This window comes from Leucoraja erinacea, chromosome 5 (assembly GCF_028641065.1).
Source record: "Leucoraja erinacea ecotype New England chromosome 5, Leri_hhj_1, whole genome shotgun sequence".
Classification (NCBI taxonomy): Eukaryota; Metazoa; Chordata; class Chondrichthyes; order Rajiformes; family Rajidae; genus Leucoraja; species Leucoraja erinaceus.
Genome location: NC_073381.1, coordinates 70,756,797 through 70,777,956, shown reverse-complemented (window position 1 = coordinate 70,777,956; position 21,160 = coordinate 70,756,797). Strand labels below are relative to the sequence as shown.

Genomic DNA, 21,160 nt, shown 5'->3' with positions numbered 1-21,160 from the left:
ATGTGGACTCCTATTTATCGGCGAGACCAAGCGCAAGCTCGGCGAATGTTTCGCTGAACATCTCTGCTCAGTCTGCCTAAACCTACCTGATCTAAACACTTTAACTCCCCCTCCCATTGTCACACTAATACAGCACCTCATACAGTGCCCTCCATAATGTTTTGGACAAAGACCCATCATTTATTTCTTTGCCTCTGTGCTCCACAATTTGAGATTTGTTATAGAAAAAATCACATGTGGTTAAAGTGCACATTGTTCAGATTTTATTAAAGGCCTTTTTATACATTTTGGCTTCACCATGTAGAAATTACAGCTGTGTTTATACATAGTTCCCCCATTTCCGGGCACCATAATGTTTGGGACACATGGCTTCACAGGCATTTGTAATTGCTCAGGTGTGTTTAAATGCCTCCTTAATGCAGGTATAATAGAGCTCTCAGCACCTAGTCATTCCATCACCTTTGGAAACTTTTATTGCTGTTTATCAACATGAGGATAAAAGTTGTGCCGATGAAAGTCAAAGAAGCCATTATGAGACTAATACAACTGTTAGAGACTTACAGCCAAACCCTAGGCTAACCAAAATCAACTGTTTGGAACATCATTAAGAAGAAAGAGCACTGGCGAGCTTACTAATCGCAAAGGGACTGGCAGGCCAAGGAAGACCTCCACAGCTGAAAACAGAAGAACTATCTCTATAATAATAAAGAAAAACCTTCAAACACCCGTCCGACGGATCAGAAACACTCTTCGGGATTCAGTTGTGGATTTGCCAATGACCATTGTCCGCAGAAGACTTCATGAACTGAAACAGGCTACACTGCAATATGCAAACCACTGGATAGAAATAAAAATAGGATGGCCAGGTTACAGTTTACCAAGAAGTACTTAAAAGAGCGACCACTGTTCTGGAAAAAGGTCTTGTGGACAGATGAGACGAAGATTAACACATCAGAGTGATGGCAAGAGCAAAGTATGGAGGAGAGAAGGAACTGCCCAAGATCCAAAGCATACCACCTCATCTGTGAAACACGATGGTGGGGGTGTTATGGCCTGGGCATGTATGGCTGCTGATGGTACTGGCTCACTTATCCTCATTGATGATACAACTGCTGATGTAGTAGCATAATGAATTCTGACGTGTATAGACACATTCTATCTGCTCAAGTTCAAGCAAATGCCTCAAAACGCATTGGCTGGCTGTTCCTTCTACAGCAAGACAATGACCCCAAACATACTGCTAAAGCAACAAAGGAGTTTTTCAAAGCTAAAAAATCATCAATTCTTGACTTAGCACTCAATCACCCGATCTGAACCCAATTGAGCATGTCTTTTATATGCTGAAGGGAAAATTGAAGGGGACTAGCCCCCAAAATAAGTATGCTAAAGATGGCTGTAATACAGGCCTGGCAGAGCATCGCCAGAGACGACACTCAGCAACTGGTGGCACGGTAGCGCAGCGGTAGAGTTGCTGCCTCGATCCTAACTACGGTGCTGTCTGTACGGAGTTTGGATGTTCTCCCCGTGACCTGCGTGGGTTTTCTCCGAGATCTTCGATTTCCTCCCACACTCCAAAGACGTACAGGTTTGTAGGCTAATTGGCTTGGTGTAAATGTAAAGCTCACCCTGGTCTGTGTAGGATAGTGTTAATGTACAGGAGTTGCTGGGCGTTGCGCGGACTCGGTGGGCCGAAGGGCCTGTTTCCGCACTGTATCTCCAGCAACTGGTGATGTCCATGAATCGCAGACTTCAAGAAGTCATTGCATGCAAAGGATATACAACAAAATACGAAACAATGACTACTTTCATTTACATGACATTGCTGTGTCCCAAACATTGTGGTGCTCTGTAATTGGGGGAGACTATGCATAAACACTGCTGTAATTTCTACATAGTGAAACCAATATATATATATATATATATATATATATATATATAAATGGGCTTTATTAAAATCTGACAATGTGCACTTTAACCACATGTGATTTTTTTTTTTAATTACAAATCTCAAATTGTGGTATACAGAGGCAAATAAATAAATGATGGGTCTTTGTCCCAAACATTATGGAGGGCATTGTATTACGCTTACACTGCAGCGTTATGAATATTGACTTCTCTAACTTCAAGTAAGCCTTGCTTTCCCTGTCTCTCCATCCCTCCCTCTTCCCAGTTCTCTGACTGTCCCCTGATTACCTTGTATCTCTGTTTGCTTTGTTGTCAGCTTCCCTGAGCTAACAATCAATGTTTCTAGTTTCCTTGATCTGCATCTCTTTTGATCTTGTACACTTCCTTTTCTCTGTAACTCTCTCCCGCACGCTCTGTCTGAAAAAGAGTCTTGACCCGAAACGTCACCCATTTCTACTATCCAGAGATGCTGCCTGTCCCGCTGAGTTGCTCCAGTATTTTGTGTCTTATCTTTTGTGTTCTCAGGTTCTGAGAAATTTTGAACTCAAAACTGCTTTACTTGTGTGCTTCATTGCTATCTACCCAGTGCAGAAGAACACACAAGGAAAACATTGCATGTGTAGGCTAAAGGCTGCTGTGTGAAGAATTCTGGGCCTGCTTTCTAACAAAAATTGCAAAACACAAAAACTCAACCCTTTTTTATCATAGACCATTACTTTCCGGTATTTGCCGTGCCAAAATCTTGCTGACAGAATTATGATAATTGTACCAACCTTCAGCTGTAATTTTATAAAATTTCTTCCATATGCACTTTTTGTATATTTCTCCATAATTAATATGGTTTAAAACCAATATTCAATTATTTTCTAAGATCATGAAAAAAAAGTCGGTACAATTATGAACTTTGCAATAGGATGTAGTGTGGGACTGACATTTTTTATGTTCTAGCGACTAATTCTTTCTGATAAGGGCTTCCTCTGATGATCTAAGTACTGATGACCTTGATGAGACAAGAGTGTTCTTTCCTCATGTTAATGATGAGGAGCCTTGTGTTTTAGAGATGATTTTTGTTCAGCATGGATCCCATAATTACATTTTAATTTCACACACAAAAATTGTCAGTCCCATGTATTTTGAAGTACAATGGTTAATAACCTCAGTTTTGAGTGGAACACATTGTATTTTATCTGAAAAAAATAAAATTTCTTCCAGAATGACTCTTGGTTTATATCTATTGTACAATTCTTTGTAAATTTTATATTTCTAAATTTTCAAAATGTCTACATTTTGCTAGTTGTGGTTTTACTTAGAAGGTATTTGTGATGTACCTTTTTATTGCCATTTAGTGAAAAATTATACACCTCAAATCTTTTGGTAGAAGGGAATATTAATTGTGGAAATTGTGAGAGAAATATTTCAAGCATCGATTCCCATTCTTTTGTTATTTTTAGATATTTCCCATGAAATAATCAATCTGGGATTTTGGAATTGATTTTGATGTTTTCCAGTTTATTATAAGAATCAGAGGCTTCCACTAATTGGCTTAACCTATTGCATGAGTTATTTATATTCAATCCAAACAGTTATTGTATAGTAATTTAGGTAAGTGCTAAGAAGCACCTACAGATATGCTCTGCTCATTATCGATACTAGGATGATGAAATTTTTCTTCAAAAAACAGCATGTCCCAATGTATTTGTATTGAATAGATAATCTTCAATGTTGTGCAAAACTTCTTTGGATGTGGTCAAGTTTATGGTTTCTGCTTCAGGATAGGCTGCTCTCGTAATAGGCTGCTTAGTGTCTAGTATCAAGCCATCCGCTGTTAATTTTGTTAGTGTTACAGCTGGCAAACGTTATGTTGGGGCAGATTGTGTATATTGCTACAGGGCCCTTCTGTTTGTTTTCCACTATACTGAATTTTAGGATTGCTGACTTCTGACTGATCATACGAACAAGTGATTGACACATCAATTAGTCATTAAACACATTTAATAAAGGTTACACAAATACGTCATTGATTGTGATTTCTTGTGACTGCTGTTATGAGAATTCTGTTTAAAGATTGTTACTAAACTTTGAATATATCTTGTTTACTATATATTCCTAATATCTTTCTACTTTCTCTCTTGCTCGTTACTCATTTCTTTATTTCCTCTTGATATCTTGTCCTTTCCATTTTTGTTTACTTTATTTTCAAAGCAATTTTTAATTGGTTGGGCTTGGTTTGAATATACTTTTTATCGGTTATGCTTTCTGAATTGGGAGCAATGGAAATAATTTACCATTCCATGAATACTATGTGATCATCACCTGTTGGGTTTTTTTATAAACAGGCCTGGAATGTTTATATTTTAATCACTTCTTTTGTACCACATTTATATTTGTACTTTAAAAAGGGAAGGTTGGATAATTTTGAAAAATGTGGGGATATTGGTTTTATTTATCAAATATTAAAGACAGATTTCCAAATAAATGACTAAGTAAACTAGAGAACACTGGATACCATGGCACTCAGAATGAGCTATCAGATAAAGCTATAAATGACGTGATTTGTACAAATATCAGGAGAAATAATTTTCATAAATAAAAGCAGCAAATTCCAGAAATATTGATTAGGCAGCAACTATGGTAAAAGGGACAGTTAAAGATTCATTTTGATAACCTTCCAACAGAACTGGCAACATTGTGAAATTATATATTAAATTACAGAAAATGGATAGATAAAGCAATGAGTGTGTCTGAATGGGTGGATACAGATGAGACTGATTGATACAAATGGAAACTCAGCGTGTCAGTCTGCATCTGTAGATGCAAATGGACAGACAAAGTTATGGGTCACGATTGATGGGTGTTCTGCAAATCAGTCTCACAAACTATGATTAATTTTAATTTCTCTATTGTAAAGCAGCCTACATGGTGAGCACCAAATGTAATATACTAAATTGTAAGAAATGAATTGCTGCTTCACCTGGAATTAACATTTGGATCATTGATGTTGGAGAAGAGGTAAAAGGGCAGATATTGCATCTCCTGCAGTTGCATAGGTAGGTATTTTGAGAAGACGAATGGATGTTAGTAAAAATGAACGAGTGAACTAAGGAGGTCTGGAGAAAATGACCCATCTAAATGCTGAAATGTATGTCTGTTGGTGGCATAAACTTGACGGCAGTGGAAGTTAATGAGGATGTCTATTAAATGTGGAGACTAGTTTGATAATGAAATCCAATCTGGGGTCAAAGAATCAAACAGCATGGCAACAGGTCCTTCAGAACAACTTATAAATGCTGACCAAGATGCCCATCTAAGTCCTTGTGGCCCACCAAACATAACAGCCTGAAAGCTTTTAAAGAACTGTTTATTCCTACTTTCTATCAATACGAATCAATATGCTATCTCAAATCTAAGGATATAGAGATGTATTTTATTGAATGTCTTTCGAAAATCCAATTATATGTTAATTGGTTCTTCATTTAAACTACCATGGTATGGTAGTGTAATGGTATTTTTAGTGGAGTGATACAGTATTATGGTGTAACATTAGAATTGGAGTTTACACCTTGCACTTGAAGTGCAGTAAATGCAAAATTATCGACAATAAGGTGGGTAGTAGGAATAGAACGGCATGCAAGTTTCAAAGAAATATGTGCAGGTTTGGGACTCGTGAAATTCCCCTGAGAGATAGTATGGGTTTATTGGTCAAATGATCTCTGTTGTATCAAATGTATGAAATTGATTGCCATGATGTGAATGAAGTTTGACTTTTATTAAAATGGTTACAATGAAAAATTAGAATATAGGATGAAAATTGACATGATTAGATAAACCGAGGGGAAAACTTCCATTGGTCAAGATTTTACTCTGAGCATCATTGAGGGGGAAAGTATCTCAGCAGAAATGATGGCCAAACAATATACATTTTTTAAGCCATTGAGTGCCTTGTCTGCTTAGTTTCCCCAGCACTTTGTTCTGCTCAAGATTCCAGCGTCTTAAGGGCCTGTCCCACTTTCACAACCTAATTCACAACCTGTTTTACTCGTGGACATTTTTCATGATGCTCGAAAAACGTCCCAACCTGCTTGATGCTGCGAATACCCACGACTAGCATCACGGCCTGCTACGACCTTGTGACGACCATGCTGCGAGTATGAGTCAGGGGCAAACTCGGCAGAGGTCGTGAATTAGGTCGTGAAAGTGGGACAGGCCCTTTAATGTCCAGTTCTTTGTGTATCCATGGAACTGTAGACTTGAATGCCGTGTGAAGTTACATACATTCTGAATTTTTCTCTGAACTAATAGAACTTGTATCAATGACCCATTAATGTTTTACATTACATTTTAAGGAAAACTGTTGATGGCTGAAGCTAAATACTTTGTTTTGATGATGTAACCTTTAAGCAAGTTTTAATTTTCAAACGGGCAACTAAGTATTGTCTTGATAAAAGCGTATATTTGAGATAGTTAACCATAGATGCTGATTACTATTAGCAGCAGTTCAACCTGTTCTGTCATGATACAGCTGGCACTGTACAACAGGTTGTGGTGCAATGGCACTGGCTTCCATATGTCAGCACATCTGCCTATGTTCTGGTCAATCAACCATCCAAAAGGCCTCAAACACAGCAATGATCTTGCTTCCAGCAAGTTTTCAAGGAGAAAATAGTGCATTTATATTTGTCGGATTTATAATTTCATGATGAATACATTTCACAATTAAATTTAATAATTATTTAGTATTTCCTAATGACTTAAAAAAAAAATGAACATACGGGTACTGTATTATTATTTATCATGCTACTTTTTGTAGCTTAAATATATATTGTTCAGCATGGAAATAGATTTCTGGACTTGCCTCAGTAACACATCATTTGGTGCATTTCTCCCATCATCGTTTTGAATTCCGGCTTATTAACATCATAGTGCTGTACAGTGCTGGTCTGATGAAACAGGTGAGCTCCTACATGACTGCTTGGACCTATCAAGCAAAATATAGAGAAAATGCATGATGCTTACTTAGCCATCAAGTGGATTGAATTACTTCTGATGATAAATTATTGATCAGAAACACTGCCCAGTCTCTCCAGAGATGATGCCTGATGTACTAGATATTTCCTGCATCTTCCATTATTATTCCAGATTTAGCACACAACTTGGTCGGCATGGGCAAGTTGGGCTGAAGCTCATGTTTCCATGCTGTAAGATTCTGTGATTCTATAGCGACCTCTACCATCTGCAGTATTTTTCGCTATGGAGCTGTTGCATGTTTTTGGCATACGTAAAATGCATGTCCAGTTCACTTCAGATACAACTTTCCACAGGATGAGGGAAACATGAAAAATAAGACGTATACTATAGTATACATTATACTAAAGTACTGTAGCATTTTTTTTTAACATAGTAATTTTCATATTTGAACATTGAAGTGCTATCTAAACTTTGAAGCAAAGAGCAGCAGTACATGCTGAACCTCATTTATTTTTTATCATAGTTGAAAAGATGCAGCCTGTGCCATGTACAAAATCCAAAATATCAATTTACCAAGGCTTCATAGATTCTGCTGCGCATACCCGCAATCTCTACTATCTCGAATGAGAAAGATCCCCACCTTCTTGACCATCTGCCGCCAAACCATACATCATAGAAAAATAGGTTCAGGAGTAGGTCATTGAGCCCTTCGAGTCAGCAATGCCATTCAATATGATCATGGCTGATAATCTAAAATCAGTACCCCATTCCAGCTTTTCCCCTATATCCCTTGATTTCTTTAACACCTGAATCTAACTTTCTCTTGAAAACATCCAGTGAATTGGCCTCCACTGCCTTCTGTGGCAGAGAATTCCAGATTCACAACTCTGGGTGAAGAGGTTTTTCCTCATCTTAATCCTAAATGGCCTACTCCTTATTCTTAAACTGTGACCCCTGGTTCTGGACTCCCCCAATATCAGGAACATTTTTCCTGCATCTAACCTGTCCAATACTTTAAGAATTGTATATGTTTCTGTAAGAACGCTTCTCATCCTTCTAAATTCCAGTGAATACAAGCCCAGTCAACCCATTCTTTGAATCATATGTCAATCCCGCCATCCCGGGAATTAACCTGGTGAACCTATGCTGCACTCCCTCAATACCAATAATGTCCTTCCTCGAATTAGGAGACAAAAATTGCACACAATAGCCGGGCAGAGTCACAGGACCCCGCGCTGTCCATCAGCGCCGCCCGCGTTGGGAGCTCCGCAAACCGCAGCTCCATGATGTCGGTGCAGCAGGTCCAGCACTCCGGGCTCCAGACGGCGACCCGATGCTCTTTCATGCTCTTTCATGCTCTTTCTCTCCCCCCTCCCCCTTAATTAACCCCTTTGTCCTCCTATGTTGAGTTCTAAATTTCTCCCAGTCCTCCAGTTTACTGCTTCCTCTGACCAATTTATATGCCTTTTCCTTGGATTTAAAACCATCCTTGATTTCCCTCGTTAGTCACTGTTGAGCTGCCTTCCCCCAACAGTTTACCTATTTTTAATGTGGATTCGCTAAGGTCAGGGGAAATTGTTTGTGTCTTCCTTAGTGAACCAAAGTACTCGTTTTTGGTCATTTCTTTGTTCATCCAAATGCGGTCTTTTGTAAATCTTAATCTTCCATTTACATATCTCCCCCGCTGTCAACCCCCCTTTTAAGTCCTCCTCTGTTGATAAATTTCTCCCAGCCCCAGTCCATCCCAATAGCCAATTCCCCTTGTCCCTCATACCTGCAAAGTTTTTCTTTCTTTAAGTTCAGGACCCTAGCCTCTGAATTAACCGTGTCACTTTCCAACCCAATTCAGAATTCCACCATACTATGGACACCGTTGCCCAAGGGGCTTTGCACAACAAGATTGCTAACTAATCCTTCCTCATTACACAATACCCAGTCTAGGATGGCCCGTCCCCAGTCGATTCATCTACATATTGTTTTAAAAAACCCATCCCGTATACAATCTGGGAAATCCTCCTCAGTGCTGCTACCAATTTGTTAGGCGCAATCTATATGTAGATTAAAGTCACCGTGATAACTGCTGTATCTTTGCTACATGAATCCCTAATTTCCTGCTTGATGCTATCCCCAACCTCCCTACTGCTGTTTGTTGGTCTGTATACAACCATACACTATGCTTTCATTGTATCAATATCCAAGAATAATCCAAGGAAATGTAATCACCCTAACACCATTGTAGTTTGAAAATACGACTCGCTTCTACCTTCTCAAGGGCAATTAGGGATCGGCAATGTGTACAGGGCTTGCCAGCAACCTTTGTAAAACCCATTAGTTGAGTTAACACTTGCAATACTCAAATTAAGAAGTATGACTAATCCTTTGTTGTTTTGTTGTCTGAATGCAGAGAAAATTGAGCAGGATCAATTACTATTTCAGCACCAATGAGCAAACAGCAATTTAGATATTTTTCAGTGGGTGAAGGCACAAACATCTTGTACATTATTCACTCATTTTTCCAGAAGATTTTGCCTAGTTAGTTTTTCCAGTTGTTTTGGATCTCCAAAAATGTACCTTTTTTTGTAAGCCTGCATTAAATTGTATTACTTTTAAATACAAGTTTAAATTTGGTTGCAGTTTTCACAAAAAGTGAATGGTTTAGAATTTGGGGACACTTGAATAAGTGTCATGTTACTTTTTTAAAGTTATACATTTTGTCATTATTAAAATAGTTTGTCTCTTAAACTGACATTTTAATCAAATTTGTTTTGTGCTGTACGCTAGTATTATACACTATAATACAAATTGGTGCTTTACTATATGTTTTGCTTCTCTGCCCAACAGAGCACCACGTTTTAGGGGTTTCCAGCAACAGGACAGTCAGGAACTACTTCACTATTTACTGGATGCCATGCAGATTGAAGAAACTAAGGTAATTATTTTCAAGACTACTATGAACACTTCTTTAAAAGAGGGAAATCAAATCCAGTTTAAAAAAAAATCATCAACATATTATTGATGCAGGCAACTCACTCGTGACGTGGGATAGCTGTATTCCAAGAAAGCTGTCTACATCCCAGATTTTTTGCGAAGTGTTTTATGAATTTCCAATAAGCTAATTTCCCTTACCTGAACTGGCATAACATGGATAGACACAAAATGCTGGAGTAACTTAGTGGGGCAGGCAGCATCTCTGGAGAAAAGGAATAGGTGACGTGTCGAGTTGAAACCTTTCTTCAGTCTGTGGGTATCACATAATTCCGTATTGTTAAAGTATTTGTTTGATGTGTTGCCCAGTTAAAACCAGAATTAATTATCTATTGTCTAAAATTGTGGGGATAATATTTTGTAACTAATTAGTCCTTTTAGATTAATTGCCTAGATCTAGTGGTATAATAACATTGAAACCATCTCAGCCTCTGCCATCATTACACCATGGAACTAACGGCAACTTTAAGATTAGCTTGATTTATGATCGAAAATCAAAGTTGGTATGTAATTCAGCACATGTCTGCAAACTACATGGCTTGTAGCCTACTCCAACAAAATCAAGAGAAGTAATGTGAATTGATTTGAACATATGCTATTGGCAAACTAGTTCCACTGTAAAAACCCATCTACACTAACGATAATTTAGAGTAGTCAATTAAATTAAAAGCACCTGGAGGAAAATCTATGTAGTCACAGGAAAAGTGTGCAAAGTTCACACGAAGGTCCCTGGAGCTGTGAGGCAGCAGCTTCACCTTCATGCTCGCTCTGCACCAGCAGAGACAACGTTATCATCATGATGCTACCCACTGTAGATATAGTTTGAGAGCTTATTGAAGGTCTGCAACAATGATAATTGCATCACTGCTGACTGCAAATATTGAGCTTATGGTCTTGATGTACATTGATTTTCTTGCTGATGGTTGAAATAGCAGTTAATATTTTTACATCAATGGTGTGGCTACTGATTGTCAGTTACCAAAATGATTTCTTACAATGTCACATAAATATAAAGTTATAACACCTTAGATTCATTCAACTGTTGCACAATTTGTATTTAATTATCTCAATTTCCTCTCAATAAATCAAATCTGCTAATAGAGAAAGTTGAACCTGAGCAAATGACCAAACTGGCATTATGAGAAGGGAATAAGATGACATTTTATTAGGAAAGGACAACATTTTAATATGATTTGTATGTATTAACATGCATTTAAGATAAATTTCAATAGTTTGCTTCATAAACTGATATGAAGCTAGAGAATTTGTTAGAGAATGATATAGAAGTTATAAATATTTCAATTTACTAGTTTTGCTTAACATGAGCTTAAGATGAAAAGTGGATTCAGTAAGCAGGCCAAAGCCTATTTGATCAGACTTGGATGTTCTTGTACTGAATGATTTATAATGAGTGATGCAGTTCACAAAAAAGATCATGCTAAGACACTGAAAACCACTTCTATTCCTCTCATGATTTTATACACCTCTCTAAGATCACACCTCATCCTCCTGTGCTCCAAGGAACAGAATCCCAGCTAACCCTTTGGCTCAGACTCTCTAGTATGGCAACATCCTCGTAAATCTTCTCTGTACCCATCCCAGCTTAACAACATTTGGAGTGAAAGTACCTTACTTTCAAAACATTTAAAAATAGCTAGTTTGGACAGCTATAACATTTTTAAAGCATTTGCTTCCTATTTTGTTCTAGGCTCTTTTTATATTTGGCAAATGATGCAGGGAATCGGTTTTGAAAAAGAATATCGCAGTAGGTTGTTTCCCTTAATTTGTCCATAGTGAAAGTTTTCAATAGCAAATGTTGTCTGGAAAAATGCCAGGAAATTTACTTTTTTATTTTGGCGAGAGAAAAATGAAATGGAGTTTTTGTAATTCTCGATTCTCCTTTATTGGCCAACGTACTGATACCACACAACGACCTTCAAGCAGTTCTTCTACCTTCTGTCTTAGTATAGAAGTAGCATTGGGATATTTGAATGGATGAGATCCATGTGAGAGAAGTAAGATTTACAAAATCTGAAGTCCTTTGCAGTACAATATCAATTAAATATCAATATATAACTTTATACTTCAATTATAATTGTTTACTCAAATTGTTTACTTTTGTGCTCATCAATAATGGAATGACACCTAGGATTGCTCAAAGTTTTTTAAAATCTCACAATGCTCTATAATTTCAATTTGAACTGAAAATTATTGTGGCTGCCATATATCCTTCAGCAGAGCAGTGAGAGAGATGACTTGCAGGGAAAAAAGACATGATTTGAAGGACTTTAGACGGTGTGACAAAATTAGACTGGCAGGTCTATGGATCTATTCAAAGTACACAGCAGTGACAGTTGTGCCAGTCAGAACCGCGGGTACCCGAGTAGCACAGCATTGTCTGTCCTGGGAACACCACAGCTGTTAATCGAGTTATTGTTGTGGAGTGTCACAACCATGTGGTGTTGAGAGAGGGAGAGAGCCTGCAGCGACGTGCCTGCCACCAGAATCCTTTAGCAGGATTACCACCACGAACATTCTCTTGTTCAGGCTGTTTAGAAAACCCCACGAAGGATATGTTGTACCGTGCATGAATTATCCCTGCTAGTGAGCTTAAGAAAACCCTTCAAACTTGATGACTGTGTTTGTCTCCTAAGAAACACAGTTTTAGTACTTGCCTTTTACAGTCAAAACTCTAAATTTCTGAGCTGTGTGCTCCCATTTCTGTGTGGAAACATAAATGCAATTTGACTGCGTTTTGGAGAAAGGTCAGGCAACTTAAAGATGATGGAGGGAATGACAGTCGACAAGTCCTGCAGGGCATTTTTTACCAATATTATTTGTAATAGATTATTTAATACAGTGGCTTGGAAGTAGTTGATGCCTGCTGTTAATTAATTACTGTCTTTCACCACTGTCACTAGCACGTTGACCATGCAGGGATGATGTCTTTGTTTGACCTAAATAAATGGTTCAGTGCTCAATTTTTAACAAAAGGGGCTGTTGGTAGGCCTAAACCTATTTGGGGTATTCAGCTGAGCAATTATGTATGACTATGTTGTTGGTTATAGGATGAAAAGGGCAAATGCAGAACAGAGTTGTTGACCAGGTCATATTTGCAAATTGGTATGTATGTATGTATCACAAGTAAGGTCAAATTTAGCTTTAATTGTATCCTGCATAAATTTATATTTAGGAGTATTAATAGACTATTTATATTTGGGGACATACTTCAATTTAAAGTGATTGTAGGACAATGCTATGAATCTAGCTATGTTGTTTCTTTTCTTCTAATAAAGTTTCAGGTAATTTTTCACTTGTCATCTTTTCACGTTGAAAATGAGAGTAGGCAGTTAGTATCTAAGAATCTGTTAATCATCTTAATCCTTGCAGTGAGAAACTAGGCAGCCATAGTTCTCTGATGCTGGAAATTCCAAAGATTTAAATCCCTTGAGTGAAAGATTCTTCCTCTTAACCTTAGCTATTATATCTCCTTGTAAACCTACCCTGGCAAACATTACAGACACCGACCACACTTAAAACAAGCACGCCTCATAAATCTCCCTTAAAATTTCTGTATCACATTGAATCATCACAGAATGTACTAGGTGCCTGCAAAGCACTGCCAGTGAAGGTGGTTGAAGCAGATATGATAGCAAAGTTTAAGAGTATTTAGGCAGACATATGAATAAACAGGGAATAGAGGGTTACAGACCATGTGCACGCAGATGGGATTTGTTAGATTGGCAGTATGGTTGGTGCAAACATGAAGGGCCGAAGGGCCTACGTATTCTTCTATATTCTCACCTGCAATTCATCTCTTTTATCTCTTTGGATCAAATTTCTAACTATGTCCAGAGGAAGATCTGAGGTTTTTGAAGAAGTAACCAGTAAGGTTGACGAGGGCAAGGCCTAAAAGTTGTCTATATGGTCCCGAGGAAGGATGTGTTAGCCCTGGAGAGGGTCCAGAGGAGGTTTACAAGAATGATCCCAAGAAAGAGTATGTTAACCAATGATGAGCGTTTGATGGCACTGGGCTTATACTCACTGGAGTTTAGAAGTATGAGGGGGGACCTCATTGAAACATACAGAATAGTGAAAGGCTTGGATAGAGTGGATGTGGAGAGGACGTTTCCACTAGTGGGAGAGTCTGGGACAAGAGGTCATTGGCTCAGAATAAAAGGACATTCTTTTAGGAAGGAGATGAGGAGACATTTCTTTAGTCAGAGGTGGTGAATCTGTGGAATTCTTTGCTACTGAAGGCTGTAGAGACTTTAGTGGATATTTTTAAGATAGAGAGATAAATAGATTTTTGATTAGTACAGGTATTAGAGATTACGGGGAGAAGGCAGGAGATTAGGGTTCGGAGTGAGAGATGGATCAGCCATGATCCGTTTAGGAGATTGAGAGGGGATCTTATAGAAACTTACAAAATTCTTAAGGGGTTGGACAGGCTAGATGCAGGAAGATTGTTTCCGATGTTGGGGAAGTCCAGGACAAGGGGTCACAGCTTAAGGATAAGGGGGAAATCCTTTAAAACCGAGATGAGGAGAACTTTTTTCACACAGAGAGTGGTGAATCTCTGGAACTCTCTGCCACAGAGGGTAGTTGAGGCCAGTTCATTGGCTATATTTAAGAGGGAGTTAGATGTGGCCCTTGTGGCCCAGGGGATCAGAGGGTATGGAGAAAAGGCAGGTACGGGATACTGAGTTGGATGATCAGCCATGATCATATTAAATGGCGGTGCAGGCTCGAAGGGCCGAATGGCCTACTCCTGCACCTAATTTCTATGTTTCTATGTTTCTATGATTGAATGGCGGAATGGACTTGAAGGACCGAATGGCCTAATTCTACTCCTATCACTTACGACCTTATGGCTTCAGCAAGGTATTTTATAAGGTTCGGCATGGTAGACTACTCTCGAAGGTTAGGTTGCATGACCTTTCCCACGTTCCCTCATCTTCATGTCTTTCTCCACAGTAAAAACAGGAGAAATATTCATTGAGGACGTTGCCCATCTCCCATGGCTCATAGTTAGATGATCACATGAGCCACTACATAGATGGCCACATTTGTTTGAGGAACCCTATTCTTTCTCTAGTTACTCTTTCCCCCTTAATATATTTATAAAATCTCCTTGGATTCTCTTCAATCTTATCTGCCAGAGCAGTCTCATGCTCCCTTTTTGCCCTCCTGATTTCCTTCTTATGAAAGCACCTCAAACTCCTATATTCCTCTAAGAATGCACTAAATTCCTCCTAACTATGCCACCCACTTATTCTTAACCAGAGCCTCAACTTTTGCATGTTCCTGTCTAATACCATCAAAGTTGCCCTTGCACCAATTTAGGACTTGAACTTGTGGACCAGCCCTGTCCTTACCATAACTATTTTAAAGCAAATAGACCTGTGGTCATTGGTCCCAAAAAGCTCACCCACAGACACTTCAGTAACTTTCCCTGCCCAATTCCCTGAGAGTAGGTTAAGCTTTGCCCTCTTCTACATATTGTCTGAAGAAACATTCCTGAAAGCACAATAAATGTTACCTCAACCAAGCACTTGGCGCTAGCAGTGCCCATCTATATTGGGCAAGTTGAAAACTCCCTCTGTAACAACTATATTAGTCTTGCAGCTGGCTTAAATTTCCCACCATATTTGTTCCTCTAATCACTGTTGACTCTTTGGAGGCCTGCAGTAAAATCCCAACAAGATGATTATCCCTTTTTTTAAATTTCTCAGCTTTTTTATTTCTATGGCTTCACTTAAGCAATACCATCTCAAACTACTGCTGCAATGTTCTCGTAAACAGCATAACTTTCCCTCCTCTTTTACAACCACCTCTAACTCACCAGTAGCACCTGTGGGCTAGAACACTAAGCAGCCAGTCCTGCCCCCTCTGAGCCATATTTCTGCAATGGCTACAACGTCCCTGTACCACATACCTATCCATGCCCTGAGTTAGTTCATCCACTTTACTGTTGGGCCTCTAGTATTGAAATAATGCAATATAATCTAACAGTCTTTCCAGGCTCCCTGCTGTGCTCTTGCCAATCCTGTCGACTGAACTCGTCGTCATTAATTCTGTACTAACTTTCAGCCTCACATTGGATTCTGTCCCCCTACCCAATCTAATTTAAACTGTCCTTAGTAGCACTGGCAAACCTGTCTGCCAGGATATTGGATCCCTCCCCAATTCGGATGCAATCTTTTGTACACGTCACCTCTGTCCCAGAAGAAATCCCAATGGTCCAGCAATCTGAATCCCTGCCTCCTGCACCAACTTCTCAGCCACACATTCATCTATTCTATTTTCCCGTTCCTACCCTCACTTCCACGTGGCACACGGTGTAATCTGGAGCTTTTACCATTGAAGACTTGCTCTTTAACCTATTGTTTAACTCCCTATAATCACTCTGCAGGACTTCATTACTTTTACCACCTCCCTCATTTGTACCAGTGTGTGCGGCGACTTCTTCTGGCTGCTCACTTCCCTCTTGGGAATGTTCTGCAGCTGTTCCAAGATATCTAGGATCATGACACCAGAGAAGCAACACACCATCCTGGAGTCCTATTTGCGACTACAGAATCTCCTGTCTGTCCCCCAATCAATGAGTCTTTTATCACTCTGACTTTACCCTTCTCCGCTGCACCTTGCAGCCTGGCCTGTTGCCAGAGACCTGACTGTTGCTTCTGCTTTCCATTAACGGATTCTCTTTTCCAACATCCAAAAGGGTATACTTGTTTTCAAGGCAAATGGCCACAGGGTTCCTGCTTCTCTACCTACTCCCTTTCCAGGTGATCACCCATCTATTTTCCACCCTTACCCTTTGGTGTTATCGCTATAACTCCTATCTATGAAGTCCCGAGTCTCTCGGACAATCAGGAGGTCGTCCAGTTGTAGATCCAGTTCTCTCATGTGGACGTACTTCCAATAGGTGTAATACTCAGGAATGCTGGAAGTTTTCCTGACCTCTCATCCTGCAGGAGGAGTATATCAATATCCTAACTCCTATCCTGACTGCACTGAATAGACTGAAGAAAAAAAGTTTCAAAAAAAGACCTGATGGGCCTGTCCCACTTCGGCGACTTTTCATGCGACTGCAGGAGACTGCAGACATCACATGGTCACCACATGTTCGCGGGTGGTTACTGGGGAGTCACCTTCGTGATCGTGAGGAGTTCCCGCATTCTGAGTCGCGGCCTCATTATGGTCGCTGCAAATTTTTCAACCTGTTGAAAAATTAGCACCAACCAAAATGAAGCCGCCATGGTGAGTAGCGAGAATTCTCGTACCCTAGATTTTGCCAGGAGGTCCTAGTGGGTTGCCAGGAGGGTTCTTGTAGGTTGCAGCCAGTGCTGACCATGGTGAATTTCATTGGCTCATTGGGGGAAAAAAACGTAAGCAGTAGTTTTTAGAACCAAGGATAACCGACCAGTAATGTTAAATGTCCGCCGAACTTCACAGGGTTGTGGGGGTAGGGGTGTGGGTGGTAGGGGGGAAGTGTGGGGGAGGGGTGGGAGAGGGGGGGCAGGTGTCTGTGGAACACAGTCCGCCCCCCGCCCACGGAACACAGCCCACACTCCACTGCTTCAGCTTTATTCTGAGTGGCTCCTGGACGTGCTCACGGCCTCAGCCCCGCCTCCGAGCCTTTATTCTCCAGCGACTGCCAGTAGGGGCTTCACCTTCATGGTGAATGACAGGCAAGAAGACCAATCTGCTGATCTCACGATGTTTTAAACTCTGATCTTGGATGTCGATGTGTATGTGTGTGTGTGTGTGTGTGTGTGTTGTTCATCTGTGATTCACATCTCCTCGAAAAGACGACGCGCTAACGGTGAGATTTTAACATATTCCGATCGAGATTGACGCCATGATGTCACAAATCGCCTCATCTGAAATGTTGATGCGTTATTTTATGAGTTATTTATGAAGAATTTCAAATAACTTGGTAAATAAATAGAGATGGTCTCGCTGATGATGTCACAATGGCTCTGCCTTCCTGCCTCTCCTCACGTTGTCACAATGGATCTGCCTGCTCGCGCTGCGAGTGATGTCACCCCTGTTCTGTCTTCTGTACTCTTGGCTTCTTACATTTCTCTTCTTTAAATTTGTCACTTAGCGTTTTTAAACTGCTGCTCGGGTCGTGCTGTGCGCTCCGCTGGGCTCCTTGAAGTTCTAGAACATTGCGGATGCAGCCGTTATCTCCGCGCGGGAGAGGGTGCGGGATAGCGTGATGGGAAGTTGATCGTGGTGGACATTACTCCGTCTGGGGGAGGCCGTCTATGGAGACCAGCGATTCTTCTGTCGATCGCAGGGACTCGGGGAATCGTGACACCTTTTCCTCGCTGGTGATCCCGATCACACCTGGCCATTACGGGGGCCGACCTCCTCTCCGCCTCCCCCGCCTGATCGTCACGCGGGTGGGTGGGCTTCCCCTCGCGGGAGCCACGATCGGCCGCCCCTCCGCTGCTTTTGACAGTCCTCAGATCGCTCCGGGCTTCGCTCGGGTCCACGTCGGCCGCAGCCTGGCTCGGGCTCAGTGCCTGGTGGGTAGTCTGCTGCTCTACAACCTGGGTAGGTGTTGTCTCCACCCACTCCCCCTCCTTCTCTACCCACTCCCCCTACCTCTCTACACATCTCTGAAGAGAAGGAAAGGGTGGAGACCTTTCTTCAGACTGAAGAAGTTGAGTTACACCAGCTTTTCGTGTCCATCTTTGGTTTAAACCAACATCTGCAGTTCCTTCTTACACATTTTGTGCGCTGTGTTCTGTAGTATTGAATCTGTAATTATTTGGCATGATCAATGAAATAGACTAGTAGAAACTTGGAGGATATTGTTTTTCAGAGAAGCCAACCGAACAATTGTTGGAGAAAATGTTTTACAATAAAGTTTACAGAAGCATAATGAGCACTTGGTTGATTACATTACTTTGTTTTGATGAGTGTTGAGAATGGAATGAGTACACAGTTATTTTTTAAGTTTGTTCAATCAGGAACTGGAACACCTCCAGGCAAGGCCAGCAGAATAATCAAGGACGAGTTGCATCCTGGTCACTCGCTCTTCTCCCGACTCCCATCTGGCAAGAGGTATTGAAGTGTGAAAATACACACCTCTAGATTCACGGACAATTTCTTCCCAGCTGTTATCAGACAACTAAACCATCCTACCACAACTAGAGAGCAGTCTTGAACAACTATCTAATCCAGAAAATGCTTGAAAAGCACAACAGGTCAAGCGGCGTACGTGAAAAGAGAAATTGTCAATGGTACAGATTAGTGACCTGTTGTCAGAAGTGGGAAGGAGAGTTACAGTTTTCAGTAGCAGAGAAATTGTGAGGGATGTGTTGAAAAGAAAGAACATAATGCTCTGGAGGGTGGCATGGTGGTGCAGCGGTAGAGTTGCTGCCTTGCAGAGCTGGAGACCTGAATTTGATCTCGACTACCAGTGCTGTCTTTACGGAGTTTGTACGTTCTCCCTGTGACCTCGTGGGTTTTCTTCGAGATCTCTGGTTTCCTCCCACACACCAAAGGTTTGTAGGTCAATTGGCTTGGGTTTGTATACTTGGTATAAGTATAAATTGTCCCAAGTGTGTGTAGGCTTGTGCTAATGTGCAGGGATAGCTGGTCGGTGTGGACTCGGTGGGCTAAACGGCCTGTTTCCGCACTGTTTCTCTACTTCATTGGAGACCCTCAGACTATCTTTGATCGGACTACACTGGCTTTATCTTGTACTAAAGGTTATTCACGTTATTCCTTTTATCATGTAGCTGTACATTGTGAATGGCAATCATATATTGTCTTTCCGCTGACTGGTTAGCATGCAACAAAAGCTTTACACTGTACCTCGATACACTTGACAATAAACTAAAACTAATCAAACTACTTTCAGGTACTTTTGACATTGCAGAAAAGAATCACTTGTACAATATTGTATCCAATAGAAACAATTTGTGACCATGTACTTGTATTCAGATTCAGATCAGATTCAATTTTAATTGTCATTGTCAGTGTACAGTACAGAGACAATGAAATGTATTCAATAGAAACAATTTGTAAGCATATACTTTTTTCCCTAATGCAGCGCATACAGAGTGCCATCTTAAAAGCCTTCAACAGCCCAACAGTTAAAACTGCTGATGAAGAAACCAAACAAAAAGTAAAAGGTAGAGATTTTGTATAGTTCAAGGGCGCCATCTACTGTATTTATGGTAATTTAAACCTGATAAACCCTTTTCAGTTGAAATAACACAGAAACCTGCGTATGGCAAAGACTGGCTCGGTTCTGTTTTAAAATCATAATTATTAGCCTTTAGGTATTTGAACCAATAATGTGCATGAATATTTTTATAAACCATAGTTGTTTTCAATTTATAACCTCTAGAACTTATTGTCAAACTTTGAAATCATCAACTTGAAAACATTTGTTTAAGGGGAAACGTCAGATAAATTTAACAGAATATAATGCCATTGCAGTATACGGAAGAGAAGGTGTGAAGATGAATTTTATCAACCAAATTTTTGTTGGAGAGTTGATCAGTACTGTCATGTGTGAAGAATGCTTGCATGTGAGTATTTAGTTAGTTGTATAGTGTTCCAATGTAAAATAATATAATTTTGCTTTAGTTTCGTATTTGTATTCACTCATGATTAAATGTAGCACCTAAGTAAATGTAAAATGTGGGAAATATAGAATTGTTTGGTAAATATCTATTATTAAAACTTGTGTCGTAATTTTATCATGGGTAGAAGTAAATACTTTTGCAGTCTTTTGTTCTTTATTGTAGTTGCAATGCATATGATGGAATTTATGGCTTTGGGGCAAAGTTTGCAAACGATATGAAGATGTGGAGAGGCAGGTAGTGTAGAGGAAGCAGGGAGTCTGCAGAAGGACTTGAGGAGGAATGTGCTGCCATTGGAGATGGCCCAGGGGAGCTATATGAGAGAGATCCCAGGAATGATTGGGTTAACATACGATGAGCATTTGACAGCACAGGGTGTGTAATCGCTGGAGTTTGGAAGGATGAAGGGGTGAAGATTGTTCTCCATTCATATTTTTATATCTCTTTATTTCCCTTGGAGAATGGCACAATGGGGAGAATGGTGAATATGTGGAATTCATTGCCACAGGTGGCTGTGGAGGTCAAGTCGTTGGGTATTTTTAAAGCAGAGATTGACCGATACCTGATTGGTGTCAAAGGTTACTGGGAGAAGGTAGGAGAATGGGGTTGCGAAGGAAAGATAGATAATGCATGATTGAATGGCAGAGTACACTCAATGAACCAAATGGCCTAATTCTGTTCAGGATTAG

At 40.1% G+C, this 21,160-nt stretch overlaps 1 protein-coding gene across 2 annotated transcripts in view; it reads left to right on the top strand.

Annotated features, from left to right (window-relative positions):
- Positions 1 to 21,160, top strand: part of usp45 (ubiquitin specific peptidase 45) — an 88,115-nt gene that overhangs the window by 42,439 nt on the left and 24,516 nt on the right. For both annotated transcript variants that reach the window (XM_055635876.1, XM_055635875.1), the window contains exons 9-11: positions 9,712 to 9,799; positions 19,934 to 20,015; positions 20,326 to 20,417. In XM_055635876.1, coding sequence (XP_055491851.1) covers positions 9,712 to 9,799; positions 19,934 to 20,015; positions 20,326 to 20,417 — 262 coding nt within the window. The remainder of the gene's footprint in view (positions 1 to 9,711; positions 9,800 to 19,933; positions 20,016 to 20,325; positions 20,418 to 21,160) is intronic.